The sequence below is a fragment of the Schistocerca gregaria genome, chromosome 2, assembly GCF_023897955.1.
Source record: "Schistocerca gregaria isolate iqSchGreg1 chromosome 2, iqSchGreg1.2, whole genome shotgun sequence".
NCBI lineage: Eukaryota > Metazoa > Arthropoda > Insecta > Orthoptera > Acrididae > Schistocerca > Schistocerca gregaria.
The window spans coordinates 659,924,134-659,937,283 of NC_064921.1; the positions used below are offsets into that span (position 1 = coordinate 659,924,134).

Below are 13,150 nucleotides of genomic sequence, written 5' to 3' on the forward strand. Positions count from 1 at the left end.
TAATCTCGGTCTCTTTAAGGGGAGTACCACTACCTTTTCTTGAAACTTCAAAAAGTCTTCCTCTCACACGTAAAGGTTATATTTAACATTGTTTTTATTGTTTTTCATTGACAGTTGTAATCTGGTGCACTTACAGATGTTAACTGATTTGTTAAACAAATGTTTATTCATGGCTAGTGTATTATCCAGGAACGTTTGTTAACTGATTTGTTTTTCTGTTTGTTCTAGTAGTACCTGAATTTATACAACAGCACCGATTACAGGCACAGGAACTACTGGCGAGACGTGTAACTGTTTAAGACATAAGGAATTGCAGGCAGGCACCGGCTGCGAGTGGTCTTCGCAACTGCGCGAGCAACCCTAGCGCTCCTTCCGACAGAAGCAAATTCTCAGCTTCTTCACACAGTATCTAATGTAGAGCTCCTTGACCACTATCCTCATTGCCCACGGCTTTTCGTCGATTCTCGTAGGAGTTCGACCTAGTGTGCTTCTGCACTGAAGAGGTCACTGGCTGCCTTGCCTTAATAACTGTTTGTCTCCGAAGGAGGAGATCATGCGGGCGTAAGGTGAGGCAACCCGCAGAACTGAAAAAGCAGGTAGTAAAACTGAACCTACAGAAATCCAGAGTACCGACTAATTTACAGATAATCAACAAAAATAATATTCATAAACTACCAACGGGTCTCAATTTCGATATACGGGAACTAGACAACCCGTCCCGGCTACAGAAATCCAGAGTACCGACTAATTTACAGATAATCAACAAAAATAATATTCATAAACTACCAACGGGTCTCAATTTCGATATACGGGAACTAGACAACCCGTCCCGAATATCTACAATTTCAGCAATTTAAGAGAGTCAAGTTGAAACTGCTAATCGCTTCAGATGAAATAGGGCTTACGTCAAGCCTAAAACTATATAACATAAATAGCTTGAAAAACCCTACAGCATAGTGTACAGCTCCAAATAAGTGTCCTTGTAGGTTACACACCAAGTACTAACCAAACAAGTCCAGCAAGCGCCGAAGACAACGGCTCCCTAATCCCACTTTGGTCGTGAATTCTGTAAACACAAATATCGAAGTTCCACGACAGACTTCCACGAAATCTGAGTGACGTGTTTCTGTGGCATGTGTGTCGGTAGAATAGAGAATCACATACCAGCTTAAAGTCAGATTTAACTTTGTCAAATGCTCGTATACCATCCACACGCAACGTAACTGGCAGCACTTGTCTGTCCTTGGATGACCAGCCCGGAGTTATCGAAGGTAAACGACAGAGAGCGAGTTCATGCACAATGCCGCTAAGTTGGCGCAGAAGCAGGCGTGCTTGCTCCCTCGTGAGACACGAGAGAGGTGGTTGCTCAGCTACACACGTAGTCAGATTGTACAACGCTTATGAATTTATACTGAAGAATCGCAGAGGGCAAGTAACGTAGTGATGTAGGCCATGTCTTTGAACGTCCAGCTGCATCTCATTAATTGCACTATGCCGTTAGTCGTTACTTCAGGCGGGTCATATTGTGAAGTATTCTAAAGCTTCTCAATTTCTTTTTTTATACGCTTGTAATTAACGTTTTGTTTTTCTGTTTCTGTTGCAGCCGGGGAAAGGGAAATGCATTGCTTCAACATCGACTACTTTCCTAAGGAAGAATACAGCCCGGACCCTAACGACTCCACAATGGCCATCCCATGTAAGTAACGCTCTTGTTTAACTTTTAAGTACAACGGATCATCACAGTGCTTTGCCATTTTTGCAATAAAGGATTAAAATAGTGAACATGAACAGCCACAACCACAAGAAGCTTCCTTTTGTTTATGAGGTTAGCGGTTATGGTCTGTTTTAGACCATCTTCACACCTCACACCATGATGGTAGACGGTGGCTGCGAACGGAGCAGGAGCTACGACTCCACGAAAACTAACTGCACAGTTAGCATTCGTGGAGCCGTAGCTCCTGCTCCGTTCGCAGCCACCGTCTACTATTATGGTGTGAGGTATGAAGACGGTCTAAAACAGTACGTAACCGATAATCTCGTAAAAAAGAAGCTTCTTGCGATTCTGACTGTTCATGTTCATTTTTAAGTAATAAAAAATCCGCTGTGCTCCTAGAGAAATGTTCCCAAAAATGAAAGGATTCAAACATTTCAGATTCTAGGATCAGATCTATAACTCAATGTAAGCAGGTAATATTGTCCAAAAGACTTGTATGGCAATTGAATCATCTTCTCAGCGCAGATGTAACCTAGTTAAATCTTAAAAACGTTACAAATGTGAACTTACGCCTACTGTCCCGAGAAGAAATCATCTCCGAATTCTAATCTAAGAGATTAGTAGCTGAAGGCATGCAATCAGTGAATGTTATCTTTAAGTCCAGGTCAGTCATCTGTGTGACAAACACCAACAACAACTAGAGATGTGACACAGAAAACTCGTTCAAATGATCTATTCAAGAAAGCCACTGAAAAGAACAATAAAAAAGAATTTTTCCATACCGTAACCTCAGCACGAATCACTATACAACAGTTATCGTTGACTTTCAAGAGATTCATGATTCGGTAGACAGATAATTCTTCTTTGAGATGGTCACTTGGCTTGGACTTAGTAAAAGACATTGAATCCTCTCTAAGGAACATAAATTAACTCTATACCTAGTGTTACATTAATGACTTAGATCGGAACGACATTTGGCTTAACCAAGAGAGCTGGGTGTGCAGCTTTAGAGACCAACCTTTTCGAAAGCTTTATTGTCCGCCAGAAACAAAGTTCGTTGATGTGGAAGAAGTCACTTCCCAACTAGAAAAATTTTGAAGGGGAATTTCCAGTCCTGGATCTAGGCTTACAACTAATGGAAATATCCCGAATATCTTCGTAGGTGGTGGCACTGAACTACTTTCAGTTTTTACTACGGAGAATAATATATTCCTAGCCGTGGCTAATAATTCTATCAGCGTGCAGAAAAGAGAGTGAAGACTTACAGAACGTACTGCTTGTTGGCTTCAATCAAAAAAAGAAATAGGTGTCAGAAGGAAACATCAGATCAGGATGCTTGATGCAGACCACTCCAACTGCCAGTGGCAGAATGTTATTCAGGAATGGATGAGAACACTGATTGACGAGTCCAGGTTAAGAAGCAGCTACAATAAAGACAAACTAGTAGCCACTTGCATGACTTTTTCAGTGAATCCAGACTCAAGTGTGGAAGGAACTACATATCTCTCTGCCATGATCACATAGCATTTAAAGTAGTTTAAATGCATTTAAAGTAGGTTACATATTACAGAGGCACCAGAATCAAAGCCACAGAAGAAGCCATTTCTCCAAATATTTTGCAGATTGAATAAACCAGAAAATCAGATGTAACTTTACGCTGAATACCACACCACACTGGAAGTAGATCATCCCAAGCTATCGTTTCCTGATAACAAATATTATATATTTGCGATATTGTAATCTATGTTTATTCATCTACATCTTTGAACACATGACTATTTTACAATTCACGCTTAAGTATTTGGCAAAGGGTTCGTAGAGCCAATTTCAAAATATTTCTCGTTCGTTCCACTGTCGAATAGGGCGATGTAAAAATGAATACCTAATTCTTTCCTGCGATGTCTGATTTGTTTTGTTACGATAGCCATATATTCCTACTTAGGAAGGAGTTAAAAAGAATATTTTGCCATTCCTGCGTCACTCCTCTCTTGTAAGGATCCTATACCGACACTCAGAAGTACTGCAGAACTGCGGTGATGGTTTCACCGTAATTATAATTCCTAACTTTTCGTTCATCGATAACCTTAAAATGCAACTGAAAATAGTGTACGTGCTTGAGAAAAAAGCAACAGGTCTCACATACATAATAACATTACTGCCATCGTAACCCTACAAACGTGACAACCGGAGTCATTATTCCCGACGAATCAATATAATTATTAGTACAATGCAGTGTCGTAGATAAAGAATACAGACGAAGTGCGTACTAAGTATCACAATAAACAAACACATGAAAAATTGGATTAGAAACAACTTCCCAACAGCGTGTAGCATCCAATTTCATCCTGTCAATTGCTGCACTTCTGTGTTATGTACTTCATGAGACGTAAAAGCGTTGGGGATCCGACCTAACCAATGACCGCTCCACCGTCGCGTACAGATCAGAAATAATGGTCTGAGAGAGGTCTAAGGCGCCCAAACTTCACTCTGTGATGTTTCATGTGATAGGAAGGAATGAGGTCAGATGACCTGACGGCCATAAAAGCTCCCTTTTACTCTGATTCAAGAATAAACATTGATTCTGATAAATGAAATTGAGTTTCCTCATGTTATCTAAACCAAGGTTTCTCAAACGGTGTTCCGCAGAACACCAGTGTTTCACCGGAAGTGAATAAGTGGTCCGCGAAAAACTGTTAGATGTGTAGTTAGGTGCGATCTTTATGATTAATTAGTTTCCCGCCCAAAACTTAAAACAAGGTACTGCTAACCTAACTTCCCTCTCCTATGGACGGACGGTTTCTGTGTCGGAGGAGGGATTGGGGGGGGTCACTTGGGCTTTCTTCCCAGAAGGACCAGGGTTCATCCCAAAAAGGGCACCGCCATTTTAGATTTCTTGTCAGTTCACGGGAGAGAGGTGGGGAGGAACATCAGCAGAGTCTGTCATTTTAGAAATTCTCACCATTTTTTGAATTTCCCGCCAAAATTCGAATTTTCTCACCAATAGGCAGGTGGGAGAGAGGAAGGGGAGGAGAGGGAAAGACGAGAGGGATGAGGCAGGGACCAACGCGCTGGCTGGGGAAAACCAATGACTTCATATGGGGATGTGAGTAATTAATTCATCAATTTAATTAACTTGACATCAATCTGATATCAAAATTGCGGTAGGAACCTCCTTTCTCCACTACTGGCAGGGATATCATTCCTTCAGAATTTATAAATTGATTGGGGGAAGTGGCAACAAAACGATTAATCACGTTGAAGTCATACTATCAGACATTTGGAAAATATCATCCGCACAAACCGGAACAGAAATGAAAGATTAACTGTGGGAACTATCTCTCATTCTGCTTAACCGCTCATGCAATTAGCTTTCTGAACAGAATAACAAACAGAGGAATAGAAAAGAAAATTGAGAAACTGTTAGGTGACGACCAACATGGCATTAAGAGAGAGAAAGGTATCGGAGAGGCAGTTCTTAAGATACTATTAATCATGGCAATAAGACAAGACGCTTTCATAAGATTTGACAACCTAGACAAAGCGTTCAACAATGCAAAATGGTACAAGATTTTCGAATTTCTCGGAAAAATTGGTGTAATCTATAGGGAAAGAATAGTAATATACAGTACGTAATAGAAGACCAGTAACAAAATACACTTACTAAAAAATGTTTAAGACGGGGAAAAAGCGAGGTTTCACCGATCCTGCTCAATCTACACATCGAAGAAGCAATGACGGAAATAAAAGAAAGGTTCAAGTGTTAACAGAGGAATAGGAAAGAAAATTGAGAAACTGTTAGGTGACGACCAACATGGCATTAAGAGAGAGAAAGGTATCGGAGAGGCAGTTCTTAAGTTACTATTAATCATGGCAATAAGACAAGACGCTTTCATAAGATTTGACAGCCTAGACGAAGCGTTCAACAATGCAAAATGGTACAGGATTTTCGAATTTCTCGGAAAAATTGGTGTAATCTATAGGGAAAGAATAGTAATATACAGTACGTAATAGAAGACCAGTAACAAAATACACTTACTAAAAAATGTTTAAGACGGGGAAAAAGCGAGGTTTCACCGATCCTGCTCAGTCTACACATCGAAGAAGCAATGACGGAAATAAAAGAAAGGTTCAAGTGCGGGTATAAAATTCACGATGAAAGGATATGAATTATAACCTTTGCTATCATCAGTAAAAGTGAGGAAGAATTACGGAACCTGTTGAATGGAATGAAGAGTAAACCGAAGAATGACGAAAGTAAGGAGAAGCAGGCGGTAAACAAATAATAAGTTTAAGTTCAAAATAAGAGACCACATAGTAGACGGAGTTAAGAAATTCTACTTTCCTGTGGACATAATAAAGCTTGACCGCTCCGAGAAAGAGGATACAAAATTCTGACCATTCCAGGCAAAGATTGGATTCCTCGATACAAGAAGACTACTAATAGGGGAGCCCAGATTGAAATGCATCCAACGGTTGAGAACGTTTGGTGCAACGGATTGACAGTGGAGAAGTCGCGGTGAGCCGCATCAAAGAAGACTGATGAGCCCCGCGCCCCTTTCCGAAAAGAAAAGGTTCTCGATAGCCGTTGGCCTGAATCAAAGCTTCTTCGGTCTCGAAACAGAGAACAATGTCTCTATGGTGAAATATTCTAGACAGCTTTCAGACTACTGCTTCCAAACACACAGTAGCAATGCCTTACGTTATTACTTGTGGTCTAGGACCTAATGTGCAAGATTGCACTATGTTCTGTTACAGATTAGTGTACTCTTCAGAATAATACTTTCTCACAATGAAAGCAAGAACTTCTATAAATACATGGATTATCTATGAATGCTCAGTCAATGACTTTCAGATCTTCACAACTAGCAGACATAGTTTTCCACATGGATAAAATGTAACAACTAACTGCTTGTTAACTGTTTACAAATAATGCTACCGTAGTTTGTAGGATTATGGTGATTGTAAAAAGAAGCTGTATAGCGGTCAGATGTTCCATATAGTGTTAGCTAAAAAACAGTGACAACATTGGAAAGGTAGTATCAGGATCAAGTGTGGATGTAAATAGAAACTGTATAACGGTGAGACGTTTCCACTCAATGTTAGGTAAACAACGCTGAAAACACTGGAAAATTTCTCAGAGGCCCTCAGTTAAACAAACACTAATTATGTATTTTAATGGGAAGTTGCGTATTTAGGAAGCATAGTTTAACACTCATAGGAACAGCCGGATATATTTCCACTGCGAAGTCTTGCTGCTTTTGATTTACTGACACAAAAAGCAGAATTTTTAAAAACGTCAGGCAGTCTATAAACTCTCTGTCCATTTCCATTGTCACGGAGGCCGTGATTTATAACTTGAGCTTTATATAATTACCATACAGAGTTATTTCGCGTCGACGGCTCCTAATCCGCAGATTCCATTCCGCGGTGCCATCCACAGATTCCTGGCGGCCGCTCTCACCAGGAGCGACCACTCGCCATCCATTTCCTGCTGACAGTGACGTATCGCCACGGACGTGTCGCGTTAGGCGTGTGATGTATTGAATTCGGCAACGAAGAGCAGTGTCACATCTTTTTAAAAAATTAGCCTACTCGATATCGGAAAACATTTCATTGCGGCCGGGAAAAAGCAGATAAAAGAATGAATTCCGGCATATGATTGGAATTATCTATCGCACTTTGTCAGTGTAAATCTGTTCAACTTGTTACGTGTGTAAATACGTTGAACTTGTTACTTGTGATGGAAGACCACAACAAAAAGTTATTCAGTTTGCACAACATTTGTAAATTAAGGCTTACCAGTTCCTGATGCAGACGCACATTTTTAGAAAGATTCTCCCATACTTATTTCTTTCCGCTGCTTCTCCTTATTCACATTCATTCTCATTCTTATCCCAAATTCATATCTTCAGTGGGTACTGATGATAATGTTACCATTTAAGTCTTCCTCTTTTTTCAAACAGAGTCTGTAGGTTGAAAAGCGGCATACTTAGCTGCTGCCAGCCTGGCCCCTTCGGTGGGAATCGAAATTCAATAAAGAAAAAAAAAGGCTTTGTATGTCCTCTGTTATGCCAGTCCCGCCTGGGTATCTGTTCCCCCTCCCCAAATTCTATAAGTCTCTCCAGATCCTTGAGCGTCATCCACTCCGCCTTGCCTTCCGTATACGCATCCCTTCCCCCATGCGGAGCCTCTATGACCACAATCCTTTCCCCCAACTGCTCCTATTCCTTGAACATATCGGCATACTCTACACCTACCGCTGCTTCAATCCCCCTCACCAACTGGTTGCTCCTCTCCTCTCCCCTCCCCGCCCCCTGCCTCGCCTTCACTGTTGTGTTCCCCCTACCCTCCATCCCTACACTCTCCATCACCTTTCCCAATGTGGCTTCCATCAACACCCCCTTCCAGATGATGCCCTCTCTCTTCCTCCATTTATCCCTCCTATGAACTCTGATCCTCACCTTTCCTCCATCCTTTCCCTGGGCTTCCCCCCCCCCTTCCATCCTGCTTTCTCCCCGCCTAACCTCTCCCTCCCTCCCTTCTCCCCCCCCCTTTCGAGTCCTTTTGTATACCACTCCTCTGCCTTTTCCCACTCCCTGTCACATCTGCCCAGCATGCCCCGCCCCTCTTCTACATCTACATCCATACTCCGCAAGCCACCAGACGGTGTGTGGCGGAGGGTACCCTGAGTACCTCTATCGGTTCTCCCTTTTATTCCAGTCTTGTGTTGTTTGTGGAAAGAAGGATTGTCGGTATGCTTCTGTGTGGTCTCTAATCTCTCTGACTTTATCCACATGGTCTCTTCGCGAGATATACGTAGGAGGGAACAATATTCTGCTTGACCCTTTGGTGAAGGTACGTTCTCGAAACTTTAACAAAAGCCCGAACCGAGCTACTGAGCGTCTCTCCTGCAGAGTCTTCCACTGGAGCTTATCTATCATCTCCGTAACGCTTTCGCGATTACTAAATGTTCCTGTAACAAAGCGCGCTGCTCTCCAATGGATCCTCTCTATCTCTTCTATCAACCCTTTATGGTACGGATCCCACACTGCTGAGCAGTATTCAAGCAACGGGCCAACAGGCGCACTGTAACCTACTTCCTTTGTTTTCGGATTGCATTTCCTTAGGATTCTTCCAATGAATCTCAGTCTGGCATCTGCTTTACCGACGATCAACTTTATATGATCATTCCATTTTCAATGCCTGTCGCTGGCAGCGTTGGTCTCGCGGTTCTAGGCGCGCAGTCCGAAACCGTCCGACTGCTACGGTCTCAGGTTCGAATCCTGCCTCGGGCATGGATGTGTGTGATGTCCTTAGGTTAGTTAGTTCTAGGGGACTGACGACCACAGCAGTTGAGTCAAATAGTTCTCAGAGCCATTTGAACCATTTAAACCATTTTAAACCGCTCCTAATGCAAACTCCCAGATAACTTATGGAATTAACTGCTTCCAGTTGCTGACCTGCTATTTTGAAACTAAATGATAAGCGATCTTTCTTTCTATGTACTCGCAGTACATTACACTTTTCTACATTGAGATGGAATTGCCATTCCTTGCACCATGCGTCAATTCGCTGCAGATCCTCCTGCATTTCAGTACAATTTTCCATTGTTACAACCTCTCGATACACCACAGCATCATCTGAAAAAAGCCCCACTGAACTTCCGATGTCATCCACCAGGTCATTTATGTATATTGTGAATAGCAACGGTCCTACGACACTCCCCTGCAGCACATCTGAAATCGCTCTTACTTCGGAAGACTTCTCTCCATTGAGAATGACATGCTCTTCAATCCAATCACGCAATTGATCTGATAGTCCATATGCTCTTACTTGTTCATTAAACGACTATGGGGAACTGCATCCAACGCCTTGTGGAAGTCAAGAAACACGGCATCTACCTGGGAACCCGTGTCTATGGCCCTCTGAGTCTCGTGGGCGAACAGCGCGAGCTGAGTTTCACATGACCGTCTTTTTCGAAACCCATACTGATTCCTACAGAGTAGATTTCTAGTCTCCAGAAAAGTCATTATACTCGAACATAATACGTGTTCCAAAATTCTACAACTGATCGACGTTAGAGACATAGGTCTATAGTTCTGCACATCTGTTCAACGTCCCTTCTTGACCTGTGCCTTTTTCCAATCCATTGGAACGCTACGCTCTTCTAGAGACCTACGATACACTGCTGCAAGAAGGGGACCAAGTTCCTTCGCGTACTCTGTGTAAAATCGAACTGGTATCCCATCAGATCCAGCGGCCTTTCCTCTTTTGAGCGATTTTAATAGTTTCTCTATCCCTCTGTCGTCTATTTCGATATCTACCATTTTGTCATCTGAGCGAGAATCTAGAGAAGCAACTACAGTGCAGTCTTCCTCTGTGAAAGAGCTTTGGAAAAAGACATTTAGTATTTCGGCCTAACACATATTGTACGATGGTTTTGAACTTTGTCCACTGATCCTCAACACTATCTGTACTTGAAACAAAACGTTTGTGTTGAGCCGTCAGGTACTCTGTAATCTGCTTTTTGTCACTTATGCTAAAAAGAAAAATCTTCCTACCTTTTTTAATATTTCTATTTACGGCTGAAATAATCGATGCAGTAACCGCTTTATGATCGCTGATTTCCTGTTCTGCGTTAACTGTTTCAAATAGTTCGGGGCTGTTTGTCACCAGAAGGTCTAATATGTTATCGCCACGAGTCGGTTCTCTGTTTAACTGCTCAAGATAGTTTTCAGATAAAGCACTTAAAAAAATTTCACTGGATTCTTTGTTCCTGCCACCCGTATTGAACGTTTGAGTCTCCCAGTCTATATCCGGCAAATTAAAATCTCCACCCAGAACTATATCGGGCCTAGGGAGGGAATTCTCTAACCTAAAAAACCCCCATGTGCACTCCACACGTACTCCGCTACCCTTGTAGCCGCTTCCGGCGTGTAGTGCACGCCTGACCTATTCAGGGAGACCCTACATTCTCCACCCCATAGCGGAGGTCGAGAAATATGCACCCCAGATTTTCGAAGAATCGTTTGAGCCTCTGGTTTAAGCCTTCCAGTCGGCTCCAAACCAGAGGACTGCGATCGGTTCTGAGAACGATACTACAAATACTCTTGTAGGTCCTCATCCTCCATTGGCTCCTTCCCCCCCTCCCCCCTTCGTTTTTCCCCTCCTTCCCCTCTTTTTATTTTCCCATTATCTGTCCAGTTTCCCCCCATCTGCTCTCGGCTGTGGTATGTCATATTTGCCAACTTTTTAGTGCAGTGCAGTGTTCCAGTGAATGTTCAATGTTTGTTCGTCTTTCCAATGTGTTACGAACAGAAACCACGCTGTCGCTGGGTGTGAATTTTATGTCTTTTGCTAACAGAAACCAGACTGTCACCGTGTTTTATAATTGTCTGTCTATTATTTTCCCTGTCTGCTTCATATGTATTTTATTAGCATCATCATCCCTTTGTTATTTGTTTTAAGTTCCATGATTTTTACGCCTGTTACCATTTAAGTCTCCAATTTTAGCTTTTGTTGTTATTCTTTATTGTCTTCATCTTTTTAAAACAAAGTCTGTGGGTTGAAGAGCGGCATACTTAGCTGCTGCCAGCCTGGCCCCTTCGGGGGGAATCGAAACTAAATAAAGAAAAAAAGAGTCTTTGTATGGCCAAAGCGATTCTCATTAAGTAAATTTCCTTAAATTATTGTACGAACACCCTTAATTGTGGCGCCTAGATTTTGATTATGAAACAGCGATTAATATTTATTATATACCAAACTTTTTCCGTAGTTAGGACATCAATCACTGCAGATGTAATACTGTCCAGTTCAGACTACTGACAAATGTGTACCCTTGTATATATTTTCTCTATGTGTACCATATTGAAAAGGAAAGGAAACAGGTATGTTAGTTCTAAGTGAAATGTATTTGCAATTGTGAATGCGAAAAACCATCACATGTATAAGGGAATGAAGACAATGAAAAACTCTACCCGACAGGGACTTGAACCCAGGTGTCCCGCTTTACGCGGGCGGTCACCTTACATGTTTAGTTATCTGTGCTATGTACACGTCCAGACCCAAACTTCCGATGTCGTCGTTCGTGCATCACGAGCGGTACTCGTACACAGCATAATGTAATTCCCGGACAGGGGAAGACACTTTAATTCTACATCTACACACATACTTCGTAATCCACCATACGGTGCGTGGCGGAGGGTACCTCGTACCAAAACTAGCATCTTCTCTCCCTGTTCCACTCCCAAATATAAAGAGCGAAAAATGACTGCCTATATGCCGCTGTAGGAGCCCTAATCTCTCTTATCTTATCTTTGTGGTCTTTCCGGAAACGTAAGTTGGCGGCAATAAAATTGTACTGCAGTAAGCCTGAAATGCTGGTTCTCTAAATTTCCTCAGTAGCGATTCACAAAAAGAACGCCTCTTTTCCTCTAGGGACTCCCACTCGAGTTCCTGAAGGATTTCCGTAACACTCGCGTGATGATCAAACCTACCAGTAACAAATCTAGCAGCCCGCCTCTAAATTGCTTCTATGTCCTCCCTTAATCCGACCTGATAGGAATCCCAAACGCTCGAGCAGGTCGTATTAGTGTTTTATAAGCGGTCTCCTTTACAGATGAACCACATCTTCCCAAAATTCTACCAATGAAACGAAGACGACTATCCGCCTTACCCACAACTGCCATTACATGCTTGTCCCACTCCATATCGATCTGCAATGTTACGCCCAAATATTTAATGGACGTGACTGTGTCAAGCGCTACACTGCTAATGGAGTATTCATATATTACGGGATTCTTTTTCCTATTCTTCTGCATTAATTAACATTTATCTATATTTAGAGTTAGCTGCCATTCTTTACACCAATCACAAATCCTGTCCAAGTCATCTTGTATTCTCCTACAGTCACTCAACGATGACACATTCCCGTACACCACAGCATCATCAGCAAACAGCCGCACATTGCTATCCACCCTATCCAGAAGATCATTTATGTAGATAGAAAACAACAGAGGACCTACCACACAGCCCTGGGGCACTTCAGATGATACCCTCACCTCTGATGAACACTCACCATCGAGGACAACGTACTGGGTTCTATTACTTAAGAAGTCTTCGAGCCACTCACATACTTCGGAACCAATCCCATATGCTCGTACCTTAGTTAGGAATCTGCAGTGGGGCACCGAGTCAAACGGTTTCCGGAAGTCAAGGAACATGGTATCCATCTGCTACCCTTCATCCATGGTTCCCCCCCCCCCCCCCCCCCCCCCCCCGGTATCGGCGGATAAATCGGATACTGCAGTGCCTGTGTTGTTGAGAAGAACGATTCAATGCTCCTTGGGACATGCATTGCAATATCGCACTCTAGTGCTAATGCAGTAGGCACAAAGTTATAAATCGCCTGCAGAGAAGCTCTTAACAACAGAAGTT

The 13,150-nt window shown here is 42.4% G+C and overlaps 1 protein-coding gene across 1 annotated transcript in view; it reads left to right on the plus strand.

Annotated features, from left to right (window-relative positions):
- The window catches only part of LOC126335926 (uncharacterized), a 732,352-nt gene that overhangs the window by 543,084 nt on the left and 176,118 nt on the right, over positions 1-13,150 (plus strand). Inside the window, exon 2 of the mRNA XM_049999401.1 lies at positions 1,604-1,696. Within this exon, the coding sequence (XP_049855358.1) occupies positions 1,604-1,696 (93 nt within the window). The remainder of the gene's footprint in view (positions 1-1,603; positions 1,697-13,150) is intronic.